Source organism: Vidua chalybeata, chromosome 2 (assembly GCF_026979565.1).
Source record: "Vidua chalybeata isolate OUT-0048 chromosome 2, bVidCha1 merged haplotype, whole genome shotgun sequence".
NCBI lineage: Eukaryota > Metazoa > Chordata > Aves > Passeriformes > Viduidae > Vidua > Vidua chalybeata.
The window spans coordinates 32140907-32161952 of record NC_071531.1 but is presented as its reverse complement, the minus strand read 5'-3'; the positions used below and the strand labels follow the sequence as shown (position 1 = coordinate 32161952).

General features: G+C 35.9%; 1 protein-coding gene across 1 annotated transcript in view; it reads right to left on the bottom strand.

Moving 5' to 3' along the window:
- GABRG3 (gamma-aminobutyric acid type A receptor subunit gamma3) overlaps positions 1 to 21046 on the bottom strand; it is a 286706-nt gene that overhangs the window by 260278 nt on the left and 5382 nt on the right. The window contains exon 3 of the mRNA XM_053934678.1: positions 9693 to 9760. Coding sequence (XP_053790653.1) covers positions 9693 to 9760 — 68 coding nt within the window. The remainder of the gene's footprint in view (positions 1 to 9692; positions 9761 to 21046) is intronic.

The following is a 21046-nucleotide window of genomic DNA, read 5'->3' as shown; positions in this document are numbered from 1 at the left end:
GCAGCAAATATACCTCAGGGAAATACCTACCTGGAAAGCCATTTGAAAGCATAGCGCTGTCATAGTCTGATATATGGAGTGTATGTAAGCAGATGACAGTTATTTCTTTGTCTCAGTTAGACAACACACTTTACCAAACATGAACTATCAGCCAAAGCTCACTATCCCTGGAGTTCACTAGCTACTGTTTCCAAGAAGGATTTTAAAGGGCAAGGTCTGAAAACAGAGGTAACTTACTGGTTAGACAATACAGGTGGAAAAAGTCATAAAATCTTGGGCATACATGTCCTTTTTCTTATCCGAGAGAACCATTGCAAACTTCTAGACTGTTTAGATAAACATATTCTGGGTAAAAACAAGATTAATTAATCAACAGACAACAGAGAGAAAGGCTAGGACATAAAACTGAAGCAGAAAAAGATGCAACACCCAGGAAAGGTGACGAGCAGTTAACCATTTGCAGAGATTACCAGGAGCACAAATACAGAGCCACAATACCCATGTCATTTTTGATCTGGTGCGTTTCTGTATTCAACTGGATTATGAAATTTCATTTCCAGAATTCTTCTTTTGAAGGATTTAGTAATCTCTCTTGAGGAGAAGGACCAGGAGGTCTGAAATAGTATGGCTCTCTTATGACATGTTCTCAAAATAGTATCCAACCATTTTTGGCCTTCCTCTTCTCTTGCAGTTCCCTGTGCTGTATCACATTTGTTCTGTTTCTTGCATAGTCTTCACAGGAACTTTTTGTGTCATAGAAGAATAGTAATACAGAAGCAAATTACATGATAGCGTAATCATCACTGTGTCTATGTCAATATGATGAAGAATCTGCAAGACCAAGTGTTTTTTTCCATTTTTCTTTCTAACAGCTGGCCTAAACTCCTTCCTTCAAACATTGTTATTTGAAATCTCAAATCAAAACAGATACAACAATCCTATTATTATGACATATTTTTTGTTAAGGCCAGGATTCCGAAGGAAGAATGCTTATAAAAATCATACCAAATTTCTTATGGTATGCCAAGAATCATACAGATTTCGTCTCAATTTCTAATCTCACCTTATTCAAATATTCACTAAATATGCAAGGAAAATATCAGTGAAGCTGATGTAACCATTGGAATTTATGTTAAGCTAGGCACTGTAAGAAAGAGCTTGACACCCTCATACTTTTATGAACCTGTTGTAATTTTCATAAATCTGACCTGACAAATAGAGGGCCATGTTTACAATGGTATGAAGGCTAGGTATTTAATACCTCCCATTACTAAGTTCCTTAAATACTTTTTAAAATTCTGTTCTCCTTGAAAAATATGCAAAAGCAATTGCAAGAAAACAAGAATCAGTTTTCCCTGCTCTCAAGTCTCCCAAGAAATGCAATTTGCTAGATAAATTATGGGGTAAGCACAGGAAACAGAAAGGATGACAGCAATTTCTTTGGTTTAAGAATCTCACTACAGCCTTGAGAATTTATTTTCCTGGACCCCTGAATAGTTTCCATATCTTTACCATTTATAACTTAAAAAAAAAAAACCTCAACAGTTAGTAAAATTATTATATTACCATTAAAATGCCTATTGTAAATTTTAAAGCAGTGACTACACTTTAATGTCTGAGATGTTTAACTAAAACATATTCAAAACTCTGTGGTCAAAACTATGTGCTTCCGTGTAGTGTACAAAAAGTTAATAATAGTTATAATAACATCTTCCTCTCACAACATCTCTTCAGCTTTCAAGAGTTGCAAATAAAATTTGCAGAAGCAGGAAAAGAGCCACAAAGTTTCATGAGAAGATAGAAGTTTTAAGTGTAGAGAGCAACTTGCCCAATGCAACACAAAATGTAACAGAACCACCTGTATCTTAAAAGTCTAATGAAAAGCAGATACAAAAGAAGACTGTGGTAGAAAGACCTTTGAGGAAGAAAGCTATGGAAAATATAAAGAACCTGGAATATCACTATTTTTGACCACATAAAAGCCCCTTTTCCAGACCACAAAAGCAATAAATTAGGACTACTTTGATTTAAAAGGAGGAAAGTGTACAGTGTTAGCAAAAGCATGGAACTGCTGGGATACAGTACAACCCTGCAGGCTGTAGACCTTTTTAATTGCAGAAACCAAGCATTTGTATTATTCTTCAGTTCTGTGCAATCATTCAGTAGAAATACCTTGTCTATACCAGAAAAAGCATTTCTGAGAGTTCCTAAGAGTCAAGGGACATCATGTTCACTAAAAAAAGCTTAAATGGAAATGCAATACAATTCTCTAAAACTTATTTTTCAGCAATCTGACAAAAAAGGAATTATGACCAATTAGACTGATGACAAGCTCTCTTGTGGAAAAAAAAAAAAAAAAAAGTAAGGTAGGGAGGTTCTTCTGGGTTTTGCTCATTGCAATAATGGTGTGGAAAATGCCAATTATTGTTCTGATATTCAAATGATGCTGGTGAATAGTAATCATTCTTTACCAAAAAACCTTACAGAACACTGAAGATGATTCTGTGGCCCAATAATGGTTTAGAGGGGGTCACCCTGTATTCAGCTATTTCTTCCTAACTACCAAGCACATTCATAATGCTGCTAGAATTGCTCTATGGTTGCCATGACATCTAGGTCTACATTCCCAGAAAGTTATACCATGAAGTCTTATGACAACTTGTCATTAGTACATCTCTATTACTTACAGAACAAATCAGCAGCATCCATTTGCTTCCTGAATAAATCCATAACTGAAAGCAATAAGGAAGACCAAACTCTCAAAACCATAGTTTAAATTACATCAATATCATTGAGGAATCCAATAAACAGGTCAACAGAAAAGTAATTACTCTTTCATGGAGCGATCATGGAAAGCTCAAACTCTGAAATAAAGTTGATAAACACTTGACCACTCAAAACTGAAATTGATTTAGGCCAAGAGATTGTCAATTTACCCTAAAGTAATTCAATGCCCTTTACAGCAATTTAGCTGTTAGTTTTCCTAAACTAACTTTCCCAAATGTTTCCAATAAAGAATGTGAAGCTATGTATCGCTGAACAGACAAGAAAGGCAACTACTGCTTTTTAAGTGAACTTTAACAGTGAGCACACTAGTTCTAAAGCCTAAAGCCTGCAGGCCCAAGAAACAGGTTATTGAAGTGGGAAAAATCAAACTTTAAAAACTGGGATTAAACTTTTAAAGTTTTAAAACTTTCCAGCTTTAAAAACTGGAAGGGAGTTTCTTTCCACTTTTTGTGTGAAGGCTAATACATTACCTCAAAGAGGAGGTATCTGTTACATATTGTCACCCTGTTTATCTGTGGAAAAAACATTCAGTCTAGCTGCTCTTCAAATCTTTTTTAATACCCACTACTGAGCAGATGAGACATTTAATTTTCCTATCTTACTGAAATTAAATTGCTCATTTGTCATACACCTTTTGAGACAACTCTAAGGCTAAGTTCATCCATATTTGACAATGTGCTTGAATTCTGATAAGACAGAGCAGCAGACCTAAGATCAGTCCATTACCAAAGACTTGTCACAGAATCTATCATTCCTCCAAGAAGTAAACTGGATTTCCTGCCAATGCAGTAAATTATGGCAGTATGTATTTTACTGCTGCACATCACACCACACAAGCTACATTGCAGAAAAATTAACATTATTCTAGTCCATCCCATTGCACCTCAAACAAGAGCAGCCTAAGGCCCTTCTTTATCCAAGTGTCTATCTCCCAGGCCCTGTTTTAGTTTCACAAAGTGGAGCTCTAGAGAAGACCAAATGTAGAGGCTGCTGAGATGGTATGTGAAAAAAATCAATCTATGTTCATTTCCCCAGCCCCAGCTTCCTCTTTTCCAGTCAGTTTCACTTTTGAGATTATACAAGTCTCTCACAAGATCAGTGGAACAGAAGGCACTAATAGATGTAAGTTTCATTTTATTACTACTACCTCCCAGAAATAGCTTCATAGTGAGGCACTGACTGCCAGATCTTAAGGCAACAAGAATGAGCCTGTATGAGAGGTGATTTTGTTTTATTAGAAAAAAGTCCATTTATCTTAGAAGTTTTCTATAATGCATACTTTTTTTTATTATGAGAGATCCAAACGTATGACAGGATATAAATATGCTCTAGAAACAGTAACCTGATCAAAATCTAGAAAAATGCTTAAGTGTATGATTAGTATATTAGTCCTCGTAAACAAAAAGACCCACTCAGACTAAAATTTAGTCCAGTACATGAGTGTTGTCCTAGGTCACAGTGCAACAAAGGAGCTTGTAATATTTTCAGGGAAAAATACAAATAGCCCAAGGCATTCTATTATTTTAGTGATTATCTGAACTCATCAACTGGAAAACTCACTCCTCAAAAATAACTGAAACCATCTCCCTACACAATTGCTTTATAAATAGATAGGTGAGATAGTGAGATTGAGTTAGAAAAACACACTTCAAGTTAACAATGAACAGGACATCAGCCTTGTGCTTAAACACTGACTTGCACTATCTTTGAGAAGATGTTTGTAAAGGAAATACTTTGGGATATTTTACAGTGGGCTGAAAATGGGATAAAATCCGGCTATAAAATAGCTTTGCCATATGATGGAAAGATTCAGCAGGCTATGTTTCTATAACTGCAGCTGTTCTAACAATAACTTAAACAAATAGACATAAAGATAAATAGACATATCAAACAAATAGACATAAAGACTTAAAGCATGCAAGAAATTCAGGCTTAATTATAAGCTTTGAATAGTACTTTAGACAAGTCTCCAGATCAAGACTATTCTTTAAGATACCTACAGTATCCGGTGGAGAAGCAAAACGAGCATGTAGGGACTTTGAAACTGAAGTTCAAAGGAGCCTACCAATACATTAAAGGGTGAAATAGAGTAAAAAATGTTTTTATTTTAGAACACTTAACTGAACAAATGGAAAATATAGTACCCATAAAGATATATGGCATAGCCTAGAGAGTGGACACAATAGAATGAAGTGATGAAGTACATAAAAGAAACACTCTGAATTGCCATTTAAGAATACTTGAGAATAAAGAGATGACCAGCAGGTAACCAATTACTATTTTTATGGACAGATAAGTACAGTTTATAAAGTTGCCTCTCACACTCTTCAACATTCTTTCTGTATAGATGTATTAAAATGAGACTTCAGTTGCAAAAACCACACAGGCGTAAAATCCTTCCTTCACTAGCAATTTGTGTGGCAGTCTCAGATTCTTGTAGCTACTCAGTTAACCCTGTATGTGTGAATGCACAAATACACAGGCTTTGGTGCCACTGAAGTTTAATAGTCTATTTAATCTCAGCATGTTCACCTTTCTGTCTCACAAAACTACTTCTAGGGGATTTTTTCTCCCACTATTTATGTCTAGTTCCTAATTTGATTATTGGTCTCTTTCCCTTTTCTGTTTTTTTAGAGACAAGCCAGTATTACTTAACTGTAGAAAACCAGGCTACAGTAAGCCACGTTAAGACTATGGTTTACAAGGCAATCTATAAACCTTTACAGCTATTGACAGGAACCGAAGGGTTGACGAAAAATGGATTATGGGTTTTAATGCAAAATGATATGCTTCCTGGACACCATTTTCAATGGAAAATATTAAAGAAAAAATAGTTTTTAAAAGATATATAAAAACTGAGGGATATGGAATTCATACATGGTTTACAATATAAAGCATGGGGAAAAAATTGCAAATTAATTCTAAAATTTAAAAAATTAATTAAAATAACTCATTTAGAAGATCCTTAAGATTTCCTAATATAGTGGAAAAGTGTTCATTATAATTACAGATATAAAAAAGATTTTCAATAAGAAAAGATTGAATTAAAATCTTGCATCCTCAACCTAATGTCTCTAATGGCATTGCACCTTGAAATGGCAAATTGCAGATTTCTTTAACTTACTTTATTAGGTGATGAAAACCAAGACAAAGAGCTATAATGTGCACACAGTAACATATAATTTGGCTCATAGAATGCATTTGTCATTTACTTTTGAATAAACCAGGTTTTGTATCCTTTAAATGCATCTAAGCTCACATCCTAATATGTTCTTGATAAAGGACAGGCATCCTGGCCTTTATCTATAAAGATATTTATACATGAGATGGCTTTCATTTATTAAAAAGACAGCCTAAAATTTTTGAATGGGCATTCATGTATCTTGGAATTTTAAATTCAAAATACTAATAACATCAATAGTATCTACCATTTCATAACATCATGTCATAACTCAAAATGCTGAAATTACTTATTTAAGCTATTGTCACTCACAACCACTTCCTAGTATAGTCAGTTTATTATTCAGACTGTTTTTCCTTGTCTAATATTACACAATACCTATTTCTTCATATCAGGTTTTTTAAACCACAACCCAAAGAAATCTTCCATGTCACAGACAAAGAAAGAGTCTCCCCTGTCTATTAAGAAAACAAGTTTCTATTGTCTTCATAAAGATATTATAATGATTAGTCTCTAATAGAAGACCAACCACATTACTGTTTTACTCTTTCTGGAAATCCTGAGGTTTAAAATAGACATATTGAAAGTACCTAGAATACGAGACACTGGTAAGACTTTTAGGGGAAGTGACAGAAACTCTCAGCAAAAGGTCTGGAATGCAGGGTTAGCCATATATTCCTGTGGATTATGGTATCTTTGCCACAGAACATCACCTCTCCTTTGACTTGAAGCCTTTTTGATGGGGTCCCTAACATTTCTTCCCCTTGTGGTAGTTGCAGCCTCTGTCTAAAAAGATTCATTCTTCCTTGTATTCACATGCAGTTCACCTGAGATTAACTCTGCTACAAGTAGGTGTTTGATAGCAACAGTCTTTTTCCTGACTGTTAAAGAAACAGTTAGATATTAATATTCATACTCAAGTCTAAGCATAATTGCAACACTTAGTGACATCTGAAAAGCTTTGCTCAACAAAATCGGTTTGAACATTCAGCTGAACACCCATTGAAAAGATATCTTAAAGAAAATTATTTCCTAGGTTTCACCCACTAGATGAAAATCACTGATGAAAACTGATCAGAAAATATTCATGCAGAGTTTGATTTCTAGAGAAGCTCCACATGATTTTCCCTCAGAAGTGCTGCAGACTAAGAAAAAAGTAATTGAGCTAAGGTCTAAGTTTGGAAGTACACAGCAGGAAAGCCTGCCTTGTACGTGTTGATGATCTCACTCTTGAAATAGAAGAGATGGAAATCAAAGTAATCATCACTCTTTTTGCTCAATCAACCACCACCTTATCGAGTTGCCTGGACAGAACAGCTCAACTTTTAATAATAATTAAGTGGAGAAAAGTTAAAAGTTCTTGTCCTGGTGAGAAAAAGAGCATAGGTGGGTTCTGCCAAGAATCCCCTTTTTTTTTCTCCTGAAATGGGATTTTCATGTACATTCCTTTCCCTTTGAAATTTCAGTTATAAGACAGATATCAGACTGAAGACGCTCTCTTTCTTCCTCTTCCTCTGACACAGGTAATTTCTAGCTTCTATTTCTGTTCCAAAAAGTGTTTGGTTTTTTTCTTCCAGTAGACTAAATGATGGCTACTGAATGCTGTAGCCAAACAGTTGAAATAACACAAATTGGGGTGAAAAGAAGCTTCCCAATCAGTTCTGCCACTTCAGAGACAAGCCATCATACAGCACAGTGGCTTGCAATTTTGTGAGGACTTGCCATCTTCACTGTAAATTTGAGACTGCAAGATTATGTATGCTAAGAGATAAGACTGCTCTCTTATGTATGTTTGGACAAACTCCAATGTAACAGAGCAGAAATGGAGCTTTTGGACAAACGTTTGCTACATTTGAGTGTCTAATGTTAATTTCCTATATTGGTAATTATGTTTGAGAACAGAAATGAAGTCCAAAAGTACTAAGGTAGTTCAGATTCACTTTCAGTGGGATGTACTGTCCACAAGCACATCTGAAATAATGTCCATTTCTTCAGAAGTTTAAATATATCTTCATGCAGTCTTGAGTCCTTAAACCTCAGATACCTACATTTTGTATTTCATTATTTTATTTATCATTCTGCCCTTACACATTGCACATATTTTTTCTTCAGCTGTAAGTAAGAAATATCTCAATATCATACACTCATTAACTATCCTAATGAGACTGTAAAAGAGATAAAATATGCATTTTCAAAACTGATATTTTGGTACATTTATCTATTTTGGGTATCTTGAACTCAAAGGTTATCTTGAAGTCAAAGTTAATGAATAAGTAAGACTGTGCTACAATAATCTTCCAAAACTCACTGATTTCTTATACTACTAATTTTTTTCTTTCTACCTGAAGTAGTTTTGATGAAATGCTTTCTTATTATTCCACATACATTTCCAGCACCCCCAAATTCTACTTATTAACTAATTCAGAGAGCCAAAGAGCAAAAACACATTGTCCCCATTGCTTTTGAACAGAATGCCCATTCCTAGAGTAAATGCAAGCCAGAGGACCTTTCAATAAATTGTTCTCCAGAGAAGTCATTATGGTAGGCCATCAGGGAAGGGCAAGATAATTAGCTATTTATTAGTTCAAGAGTGGAGCAGCTACTCCCATTGCTTGACATTCAATGCTTCACATGAAATATCAATCAACACATTTCACAGTTGTTGAATATGACACCAAGTTGTCCACAGCACATAATTTGTTTCTGTGTTTACTTGCCAGATTTTCAACTGCCAGGGTGCATAGGAGTCTCTGACCACCTCGTATTTGATATGCTGAAATGATTTGCCTTCTTTCATATTTATAGGCAAAACCAAAGAATAAGGCTGAACAGACACCTTTTAAATTCAGGAGCTTCTTTTCCAAAAATACAAAGGATATATGCAATGCATTCATTAGATTCTTATAGGAACATTGTACATGGCAGCCTTTGAATGCCATTGTTGAAAAGAGACATTGCTTTGAAGAGGTTATTTTAAAATCTTTAAGTAGAGTAAGATATTAACAGGTCCTCCGTTTCCAAGTTGTATTTAAAAAAATCAACCTAATTTAAGAAGGGGAATATGATGAATCCAAACTCGTAAGTTGCACAAGCAGCCACAGCTACCCATAACTCCATAGCTACATAAACATTCAGCTTGCTTTCTAAATCTGAATATGTTGCTGCAGCACTGAGGAAAGACCTAGAGTTCAGACTGTAACAAGGGACCAACACTATCACACTCCCAATTTCTCCAGCCTTTACACATGCAGTACATCTATGTATGACTTCTTCAAAATTATACTTTTACATTCAAGACTGTTGGTAACTCAGTGAAAGAAAAGCAACCACTGAAGAGATGATGAATTCCAAATAAATATGCTGTTATTATATGATGACTTTATTAACTCCACATTATTAAGTTCTGTATATTTGACTGTGTCTTGAAACAACTTCTCAAGAGTTTTCTTGAAAATTACTTCACTTCATATATTTTTTTTTCACTAAGATGGCTATTTTACCACTGAAGATCTACCAGCATTTTTCAATAGACAACACAGAACATAATATTGCTTATAGGTTTGTTCTCTTGATGAGACGCAAAAAAACAGAATTATAGCTGAAAACAGGAGCAAATCAGAATCAAAACAACTTATCATTGTGGTATTGAGTGTCTTTTTCAAAAGTTAGTATTGATGCCAAGATCAGCAATCCAGATAAAAATCTTTGTAAGTAAGTCACTTACCATATTTATTGATGATACAGGACCAATGCTGTTAACATAAATGTCAACATCAATAACGGTTGGTTTTACTGTGGAGAAAAAAAAAAGAATATTATTTTGCACACAATATAAATAATCACTTTAAATATTTTTTCCCCAATAACCATAAGTTCTTTTTTTCAGGTAAAACTACTGAGAAATATGGATAATGTATTTTTAGGAAAACATGGTTCTATTCCTCCTACTGAACAAAAAAAATTGCAATAAATTAAAACCTGTACCACTTCATCATCACGATTACAATTTGTCAGCAACAATTTGTTAAAGAAACTTTCAGTGCTAGGCATGGTAGCTCAAAGTAAAGCTCAAACCTAAGATGTCTGACATGAAAGTAGAAATAATGCTGCGTATTACTTTTTCCCTTTGCCTCAACATTCAGGTCCTTTAGCCAGTTTGTTCCAGATCAAAAAAATCTTTTCAGATTACTGCATCTCTTTCCAGATTACTGCATCTCATCAGCCCTGAAATCATCTTAACTTAGAGCAAAATCTCTATGAAATCTGATTAGCTAAACCTAAGCAACTCTTCTTTGAATTTAGACTCATTCCCTTCAGTCCACATTGCCTTTGCACTCTTTCATTCAAAGGCTTTTGAATTTGATTTGGTTTACTCAATGCACATTTCCCATAAGATCTTCCATGTTTTCAGACTTTGAGGACTTTATAAGCCAAGACAAACTCTGAATTCCTTTCTTTTGCTGAGGCCATTAGGATTACTCTTTCTTTCGGTATCTTTGGTGTCAGTGTAGTTGCTGAACATTATTGAGCTCTTAGTGGTGACATAATCTAACTCTAAAATAATGCCACTATTACACCAAAAGACACATTAATTTTTTTACTGATACTGCCATTCTTCCAGCCCCATAGGGTATACATTAAGCTCTAAATTGAAATCTAAATTAGTGGTTTACTTCCTCCAGAGTTAGCTGACTCAAAATTAAGTATAAAAAATAAATGTTGTTTTAACCTGCATTGTGAGAATTGATGCAAACTTGCCCCTAGTAAGCCAGTGGTGTCTGTTGGACATCTTTTTTTCCCATAGAAGCACCTTCTCCTCTTCATTGTTTTCAGAAATCTCCAGAGAGTATTCAAACCACTGAAGTTTGGGAACTAGGTTGGACTTGGACTTTTTTCACTAACTCCTCAACCCTCCTGCAATGGGGAAATCCAGGCATATCAGCCATGCAAAACTCAGAAAGCTTTCCTCTGGGAAGCTACTGAGCAGAGAAGTGAGGAACAGCTAAATACCAAGGTTCCGATGGAAGCTTATCTCTGGTAACAATCAGTCCATTGGTCTAAAACTATCTGATAGATAGACAGGAATGTTCACATGCAAAGATGAATATTTTTTTGCCTGCATCCCCCAAATTTCAGACTATCAAAGAGGTGTCAAGTAGTTTTAAAGTACTTGAAAATTTAGATGGTTATGAAAAAAAGAATTTGCAAGCTGGCTTGTCATGTAAGACTTTGGTATGTACATTATCATTAGGAAGGCTATATCCCCTGTTGCAAAACACAGATATTAAAGTGGGTACAAATAGTGGTTAAAGATGATAGCCATCCTCTCTAATTCATTAAGTAACACATACTTCTTGACTGTGTATGGTCAGAATATCCAGGATTATTTAAGGTCATGGTTTCAAACTAAAGTACTGGCTGATAAACTCAGATCTCCCCTTCAGCAAAAGAAAATGTGAATTCAGCTGAACAAGCTCAGATGATTAAAGCAATTCTAATTGTACCCAGTTAATAACTAAATAGGAGTCTAGCAGCTTCTGGTAATGAGTTGCCTCAAAATGCAGTAATAAATGTCATTACACAGGAATTGGTAATAGCAAGGAACTACAGCTAGCTCTTCCATCAGAATAGCATTCATGGAATAAAGAGCTCTAACCTTGATAGGGTTTATGCATGGGTCTACCTGGAAGTTCAAGGCTAAGGAGTTTTAGTGAACATTAATGGCACTAGACTTAAGGATGCAAACTGGCATGCAACTGAATCTTGGCAGGATCAGGAACAAAATTTGGACCAGAAAACAGTGTTTGAAATCTGTTTTTTTAATCATTGCAGTAAAGTATATAAAAAGAATATGAGGTGATAATTTCTCCTGAATGTACTGGAACAAGTTCTCTTACAGTGAAAAAAAAAAAAAACAAAAAAAACAAACAAAAAAAAAAAACAAACAAACAAAAAAAACACTTAAACACTGTGTATTAATCCTAAAGAGAATTTGATCTTACTCACAGTAAAGGTTTAACCTTGAAACAGAACACTAAACAATGGTCACTTCTTATATCAGACATTTCCAGTGAAATTAAAATTGAAAATAAATAATAAAAAAAATACAGGTAAGCTATTATACTTGTTCATTTTTTTTAATTGAAAGTTTATTTGAATTATTTTATTTTCCTAGGCAGAGATAAAAACACAACTGTAATTTGATTGTATGATAAATGTGCATTCAAGTTTTAAAAGAAAAAGCAGAAGAGCATAGCTGTTGTTGCATTTGGTCTTTCATGGATGTAAACACATACAAATAAACAAAGGATTGTCAGGTACAAATTTTAGATTCATTATCATAAGTTTCTAATTCAACATACCAACCAAAATGAAAAAAGGTTTTAAGATTATTTCCTCCAAAATGTATTATGAAAAAGGAAATAACTGAGTCTTAAAGTTATCATGTCTTATTAGAAAGAACTCACCCTACAATGCTCTTAAAAATAAACTGAGTTTCATGGAAATATGAAATAGCTACACTATCAGGAAGGCTGGACCAGATGATCCACTGTGCTCCCTTCCAACCATTCTGTAATTCTGCAATTTCAGTGCCTGCTCAGTTTTTCTGTGTATTGCATTCATTTGTGAACGTCCATTTCATGAAGGAATTCAAGCCACACATGGACTTGTTGAGCTGTAGATGGAGGTTTTTTCTTGCACTAGAAGAGTGCTCACATGTTGTTGACAGAACAATTAAAGTGTTAGTACCTCACTAAAAGCTGACAATAAGATTAAATATGGATATTCAGCTACAGTACTGTTTTGTTATTGGCCTAAACCCAAGATAGTTCTAAAGAACTGTCAGAAACTTAGAAAAAATACTGGCAGAACCATGTGAATACAATATGCAAGAGAGCAATTAAAGGTTGTCAACAAATGTACCAGCGTCCTCAAAGTTCTTTGAAACACTATTTAATATAGGGCAGTAACTTTCCCTAAAAGACAATGGAAGCTCATCTGAGTAATTGCAGTGTTACACTGGTACTCAGTGCCACGGAAGGTAACCTGGCTGCTTATCACAGTCATTTAATCTTCAAACGTGTTGGTTTGAATTGAGTAGGGGACTTACAAAGCAAATCAAAATGCTTTTAAACAAAACTAAGGTCATCTGATCCAAATGCCCTGGCTTTGAGACAGACAGTGTTTATATTTCAGTCAGCTTTGTAACTAACACATCGCAAAGACACTGCCAACAAGTAGTGCCTACAAACTTAAAAAAAAACCTGACAGTTCAAAACACACCTAGGACAACGACAGGATTCTTCTGGTCCTGCATTGTGGATTTACACTGGTGAAGAAAAACAGTACCTGAGCTTGAATCTCATTAAAATCCATGAAGACATTACTGTTGGGCATATGTGAGTTGATCATGTGTATAAAAAACTCAACAGATAAATCACAAGAATTTTAATAGACTCTTGAGTAAATCAAGAGGGAATGTTATACAATTTCATGTCATGTAGGGGAAAAAGTCTGCAAAAAGCTCCTGTCATTTTATTATATTTATTTACTACTCTGAATTATCCTGTCCTTTTAAAATATCTCTTAATTTTTGATAGATCTCTACTATTCAGAACTTATGCTTATTTCATGAATGGAACAACTTTTCTTCCTTCAGAAAGCTTCCTCCACATTTGAAGTCTGTCCAAATAGCACTAATGTTCCTGCATAAATCATAAATATTTAGAAATATTTTTAAAAGTTTAATTTTGAGAAATATTTTTACAAGCTCAGTTAAACGGAGTATGTCTTACTGACTTGTCATAAATTTTAAAATAAAATGATTTATTGTTGGGAGTTAACCTTTCTTACATTGTTCAACCAACATCCAGGTTTATTCTGGTTCTACCTAACACAGCATTGGTAAAAAATGTTATAGACCAATACACGTTTATAGAAGCAAAGCGAGTAGAACTAGATTTTTAGAAGGCACACAACTACATAAAAATCACAGTATGATCTCTCTTCAAGAACTACAGGGCCACTTGAGTTCTGCCCAAATTTTCACAAGACTTCTGAAATGACTAACAAGATTGTCTCTGCAGTAATGAGGTATTTTTTTGTATTGCTTTATAATGATATTTTACATTCTCTCATTACCACACAAATTGTTATTTTTAAATTAGGACAAAGCTGTAATAAATCATTACACAGTTATTGGTAACTGTCATAGTAGTGATTATAGTGTTAATTTTTACTTTGCATTAGTGATGATGACTATTCCAATTTCCCTACATGACCTTATAGGCAGCATCTATTTGCCTAGCTATTCCTATAAAACAAACTGCTGTGCTAACAAATCACGTCTCAAGACTAAATACGGTCAGCTAACACATCTCAATTTTGCAACAAATCACTACATTTGAAGGAAAACCTGGTAACAGGAAGTGTTAAGCCACCATCACTGGAGGTATCTAAAAGATGAGTGGATGTGACACTTAAGGACATGGTCTAGTGCTGGATTTGGCAGTGTTAGGTTAAGGGTTGAACTCAAAGATCTTAAGAATCTTTTTCAACCTAAATTATTCAATGACTCTCTTCTATAATGCTACAAATATATCAGTGAGGAAAATTAAAAACCCTCATTCTTCCTGCATAGAAGAGAATGGGCTTGAAAACAGATGTCAAAGTCCTCCATTTGCTATAGACACAGAAACTGACAGAAACTACATCCATATATTTTAGGTTCAAACTACCAAAACAGAACTGCAAATGAAAATCAAAAGAAGAAAGAAAGTTTGGATTAAAGCAATACCAGCATGAGAACACAGTCCTCTGAAAACAGTAATTTTTTTACATACTAGGTTTGGTTGTCATTTTGTCCAGGAGTGTGAATGACAGTGTGCGCATAAACGGACTCCCTCAATTAACTATAAATCACTTTTAGTCTTCATTTCCCACCATAACTATCAATCAACCTTCAGCACTTTCATCCTTCACTTACCATTCCCTAATGCACAAGCTGTAATTTTTCAAGTATTATGTTGTGGAATGGAAACTGTAGATCTTAATGGTTAGGCGTGTTTTTCAATCAATCCCTACAGTTTTAATTTGTGTTTTACTTATATTCATCAGAAGGGAAGAGTTCCTGTGTGATATCATAAGACTGAACAATAATAGAATTTGTTCCTGCAAAGTCTAGCTAGCTAGCAACCAGGGTCTGGATGAACAATAACCGACATAAGAAAACTATACAGATGTAAAAATGAGCAACAATATTTAAAATAATATGTGCAGAACATAATATGTCCCTGTTTAAAGACTATTAAAGAACAATTAGTTTGTGCTGTGACCTCAAAATGGCAACTAACACTGATCAACTTTGCAGTTTACAAATTCTTTCTAAGTAACCTTTCTAATGACAACATAGTCTGGGTAATCAGAGAGGGAAGGGATAAAAGAAGAAAAGGATTTTCTTATGCAATTAGTATCTCAGACTTTCCCTGACTCTTACCTAACTTTCAACTCATGGCATCCAGAAAGTTTGAATGCTATACTCCCATGATCCTCTCAGACTAAAAAATACAATAGTGAAGCTATAGAAAAGGAGAGACAATAAGAACTAGCATCTTCTACATTTAGTTTTGTGTGTGACAGTTAAGACTAAGAGTTAGGCAAACATTAACTGTCAACCAAACTTTCCTACCTAGAATGCTATTCAAGAAAAATATTCCATATGTGTATGCATCAAGCCAGTTCAGCAAATAGTCACTGTCAGGAAATAAAACACAAAATAAAAGTTATCTCTGTAAATTAATTATTTACATTCACAAAGATAAAGTTGTATTTTAAGGGAGCTCGCTGTTTAGTAATTGGGAAAAAGGTCTCGTTCTCCAACACACAAGCAGTAAACTTTCTTTCAACCCAACAGACTACATACAAGACATTAGTATTGCAAAGATACAAGTGGCTTCTTAGAAATGAGAGAAAAGATCATTTTATATAGGCAAAGAACTGCATTGTCTGGGGTAAATTATTGGCAGTTAGGGGGTAAATTCAGAAAAACAGTGTTTGAATACAAAAATATTTCTATATATTGAAGTACAGTAAACTTCAAATTAAAGTGTTGCTTCCCAGCATTTGATTTAAATCAGGTGAGCTAAACAAAAGAAAAAAAAAAAGGGAAAATAACCAAAACTCTTAAATAATTGGAAAAAACAAACTGGGTTGCTTTGGAGAGTTTTACGCAGAAACACTGAGTTGCAGAGCTTCAGGCTCAATGCACTGGACTAAAATTTCTCTTCTTATCGTTTCAGTATGGCACATTAAAATTTTACCTGAGAAAAGGATGAATAAAAAGTAGGATGTTTCCCCTGAGGGTTGAAAAGCTATGAACCAAAGCAGGTCAGAAAGCCAAGGCAAAAATTTCCCTGTACTCAGTCCATGGTTAAGCAATTAGAAGAGCAGAATTCAGGCATGAAGAAAGCTCACTGCCAAGATCCAGTCCTAATCAGAGTTGCTCCCATGCAGGATTCTGAAAGAGCCTATGTTTAATGCACTGGACCAGCACCAAAACAAGACTATGCGCAAAAAAAACTATTTGTTTATGTAATCTTTCAAAACTCAAACATGTATCACAAAAACCTGAAAGGGGTATTTTGGAATGTTCACAGAGTAGTTTACCCCTGATTTCCTAACCTTGCTATTAATATTCTAGAAATGTTCATGGCAAACAAAAGCTAAAGAAATCATCAGTTCCTGAAAATGGAAGAAAATTAGAACTCCTGCAGAATCAGAAAAAATCCCTTCTATCATCCCACCTAGAACAGAAATCATTCTCATTCTCATTGAATAGCAACCTTTTCCTCAGGAATATTCCTCTTATTGAAGATTTCTAGTTAGACGGCTAAATCAGAACAAAAGTCTCTGAAAGAAAGACAATCCACTTCTACCCAACTAAAAAAGAAGGAAAAGGGAAGTATCAGTGGGAACAATGAAAGAATTTCCAAATTTTTTTGTTATGATTTTTTTCATTGAGCTCTCACTGTTTTCAGCCCTGTTTCCTTCTAGGTCTTAGCCACAGCATTCTGTGTCCTCAATAACAGGTTAATCAAGTTTATTCTTCCATATAAATCTAAATTAGACTAATCTCTACTAATCTCTAGTCTTCTGCAGTGCCCAGCACTACAGAAGTTGGATCCAGGACTATGGCTTTCCCCCTCCTGAGTGCTGCCATAATACAAACAGAATTATCCCATCTCTCCTTCCCACATGCTCTACCTTTACACACAAGTTGACTTTCCAGGTACAACTGTCTATGATCAATCCTGAAGCAATGAATGTCTCTCTCACTACTTCATGTTATAAGATGCCTGACAATGTCTTGTAGGCCAGCACCAAAAAGGACTTACAGGAGAAAGTAGTAATTTGACCTTGCATGACACTTCACAGCTTTCTCTGCACTATGATCTAGAAAATATTTTGATCTGTCAGGCAATATGCAACCCTCTGTCACCACATATGGGGAAACCTAGCTGGAGCTAATTTAAAGAGCATCAGGTGTGGCAATCAGCAGCTAGTAAAAATAACTTGACAGACTCTGTGGTAATCGCCAGTGTTGCACTTCAGGGTTCATTTCTGTGCATGGTAGGAAAGCATGTCAGACAGGAAAAAGATCGTGATACTGCTTCAGAACTCAAGATTTTCAATAGGATTGTGCCTGGATAAGGACATATCCTTTAAAAACCAACAGAGTTGTTTCCTCTCAACCAACAGATTTGCTCCTTGCACACACTGAGAAACTGGTTAAATTAGTTACAGAGAAAACTTTTAACTGCTTTAAAAGAGAACTGCTGCTAATTGCTCCCGAGCAGCACAGTAAAGCACATCAGACAGAGTTTAGTCTTCTGTGTTTGCTGATTCAAAAGAGCCCATCTCTTTGTACCAGCTATGCTTGTACAAACCTACTACTAGTGAGAGCTGCGCAGCAGTGTCTGACACTGCTCTCATATTCATAAATATGGCTAATGGTTATAAAGGTACTGGAGGAGTAAAGAAAACCAGCATGACTCTCAAGACAGCTAGAACTGGTGAAGTCAGGATATTTCATGTTCCAAAGTGAATTTATTTGGGCTTATATATACATAAGGAAATGTATTTATGTGGCAGAAATGACTGCCAGAGGCTGCAAGGGACAAATAATTTTAGAGGATCCAAGAGGAAACCACGAGTTCATGAGTTACTGCCAAGGAAGTTGCAAAATTTGTGGAGGGGAGGGGAGGGGAGGGGAGGGGAGGGGAGGGGAGGGGAGGGGAGGGGAGGGGAGGGGAAGGGAAGGGAAGGGAAGGGAAGGGAAGGGAGGGAAGGGAAGGGAAGGGAAGGGAAGGGAAGGGAAGGGAAGGGAAGGGAAGGGAAGGAAGGGAAGGGAAGGGAAGGGAAGGGAAGGGAAGGGAAGGGAAGGGAAGGGAAGGGAAGGAAGGGAAGGGAAGGGAAGGGAAGGGAAGGGAAGGGAAGGGAAGGGAAGGGAAGGGAAGGGAAGGGAAGGGAAGGGAAGGGAAGGGAAGGAAGGGAAGGGAAGGGAAGGGAAGGAAGGGAAGGGAAGGGAAGGGAAGGGAAGGGAAGGAAGGGAAGGGAAGGGAAGGGAAGGGAAGGGAAGGGAAGGTTAAAAGCAAAATTAATGTTTGTTGAAAATATCTCAGAACGCAGACTGGTGAAGCTTTCTTCAACGTATACAAATCAGAGGCTTCCTTAATGTAATGATACATCTGAGAAACAGAGGACACAAACACCCAATACAAATTGCCTTACTACTCTGCCATTCGAAACCTAATCTAGGGTTAGACTTTTTCCCTCCCACTACTAATGGCACATTTCAGAAACCTCTCCCATACTAACTTTTTCATGGGTAACTTTTGCAATGAAAGAAAAAGACAGCATATTAGTTTCCACACATAAGCTCACTCAGGGAATGTGACTGGAAAACTTTCCACTTTGTTACAAATTTTCTGTTTAAGTCAAATTGTATTCCATATGAAGCTAAGCTTGAAACCATGTAGGGTTTTGAAGGTAGCTTTTCTTTTCCATAACTTTGTTGTGGTCTAAGCTGTCCACTAAGGAAGGTGAGAGGGAAGATTTAATTAAAGTAAACTGACTTTGAAGGAAGCTGTGTTTTTTTCATTGTTGGGTTTTCTTTTGTTTGTTTTTGTTTTTTTGTGTGATGGGATTTTTATTGTAATTTAAATTTTAGACCTACCAATCAAAGAAATAAAAACGAGCTATGACAAAAATCTTGTTTATCACTAGAATCTAAATGAAACTGAGATTTTTTTAGCTGTAATTATCATCATTCTGTTCTGTGCCCAGTTGGTTTGCCTCATATTTCTCTTTTCATTTTATTAATAGAGAGAAAGTAAAATTTCAGGGCCAGAACCTGGTCCTACTAAATTTCAGGATTTAAATCAATGTGACTTGCATGGTAGCAAGTCTTACTTCACGTAGAAAATTATACATTTCCATTAAACAGGTCTTCACTTCAAAGCCCTTTGAAACAAAACACAGAATACCTGACTATGGAAGAGATGTTAAGACCCTCATAGGTCTGAATTGGTTTAGTTTTGTTCTAGGATTGGTGCCTTTCATACCACACAAGAGACCTGAGTATCTCAGATCTATAATTGTAGCTGGTAAAAAAATAGGTGAAAAGATGCTTTACATCATAAAACACTTTTCTTTTTGATCTAATCAGTACACTCTTATTAGCTGTTCAGTATAAAGTGCTCTCTTTCTTTTTTTTTTTTTTTAATTCAAAAAAGCATGTATTTTTTGAGGTGTAATGGAAACTTTCCAAATGCCACCAATAAAATAAAAGCACTCAAAAGCTATAATATTCATGGAGATAAGAAATCTGCCAAGTGTGTGGCCACAGGGGATGCAGTCAGGCATTCCCCTGCTGGTAGAACACTGCTTTGTTTCCAAAGATCAAAGGAAATTCCCTCTTAGTGAGACAGGTCCTGTTAAGGCATCACTTTGCTAATAGCCTTCACAGGTTAGCTCTTTTGCCTAATATTTAGTTTGTTCAATCCACTCTTTAAAAATCCTGGCTTGGAACCTTGCAAGTGATGCCTGAAGTGCTGAGTGTAGATTCTGCTTCTGATCTGAGCAGCAGTCATTTACGTGGAAGTTGAGGCCAAGTATAGGCCAGGATGAGGGGGGGAAAAAAGTCCTAGCCTTGCATCCAAGCAGTGACCTACACTCCTTAAAGTGGTTTAGACATGCTTGGGTGACAGTAGGTAGGAAAGAGGGTAGCTAAGTGTTCACAGCTCCCTCACTGATGGCTGTACTGCTGGCCTGGAGGAGATGTGCTTGCTGACAATGGCAGTGCCCACAGTACGGCAAAGGGGCACTCAGAATATGCCTGTACCAGGCAGGTCTTTATTTTGAGCCAGCCAAAATATCAGTTGCCCTGAGAAGAATGAAAAACCACAGAGAAGTCATTGCCTGTGCCAGCATGCACTTTGATACATTGTATTCACCACAGTCTTCTCCTTTTCTCTATGGTTTTTGGTTGCAGAAGTGTCTTCCCAAGTGATCTGAAACTGGCAATCCTAACCTTAGAAAGTGCAAAGTATTTCCTGGGCCTTTCTGACTGCATTCAGAACAAAGATCATTTCCTCAGGACCACAGCTAAAGCTACACACTGTTAGAAATAGTGGTTTTGCAATAAAGGATTGAAAAACTGAGTGAAGAGCAGTGTGACATGAAATGGTGAGTGTCCCTGTCCTCTGGGTCAGACAACTTACTTCCCAGCAGTCCCATGCTAATGTAAAGGCCCTAGTGAGTAGGTGATTGCATATGAGTCCTGGATTTAACCCCCAGTATTGGCTGAACTTCTGCTTGATTCTGAGAATTCTCTCTTCTTCTACTGGTTCACTCCACGCTTCCTCTAATTTCCAAAACACGCATTTTCATATTGTATAGTCTATGTTACCTGGCACATTACCTTTTTTTCCTGGTCCTCTAGCTGGTATGTATAATTCTTTAAAGCATTTGTATTAATACTGAGACCTTCAAGGCAGCAAGACAATTCTGTTGCCAGGA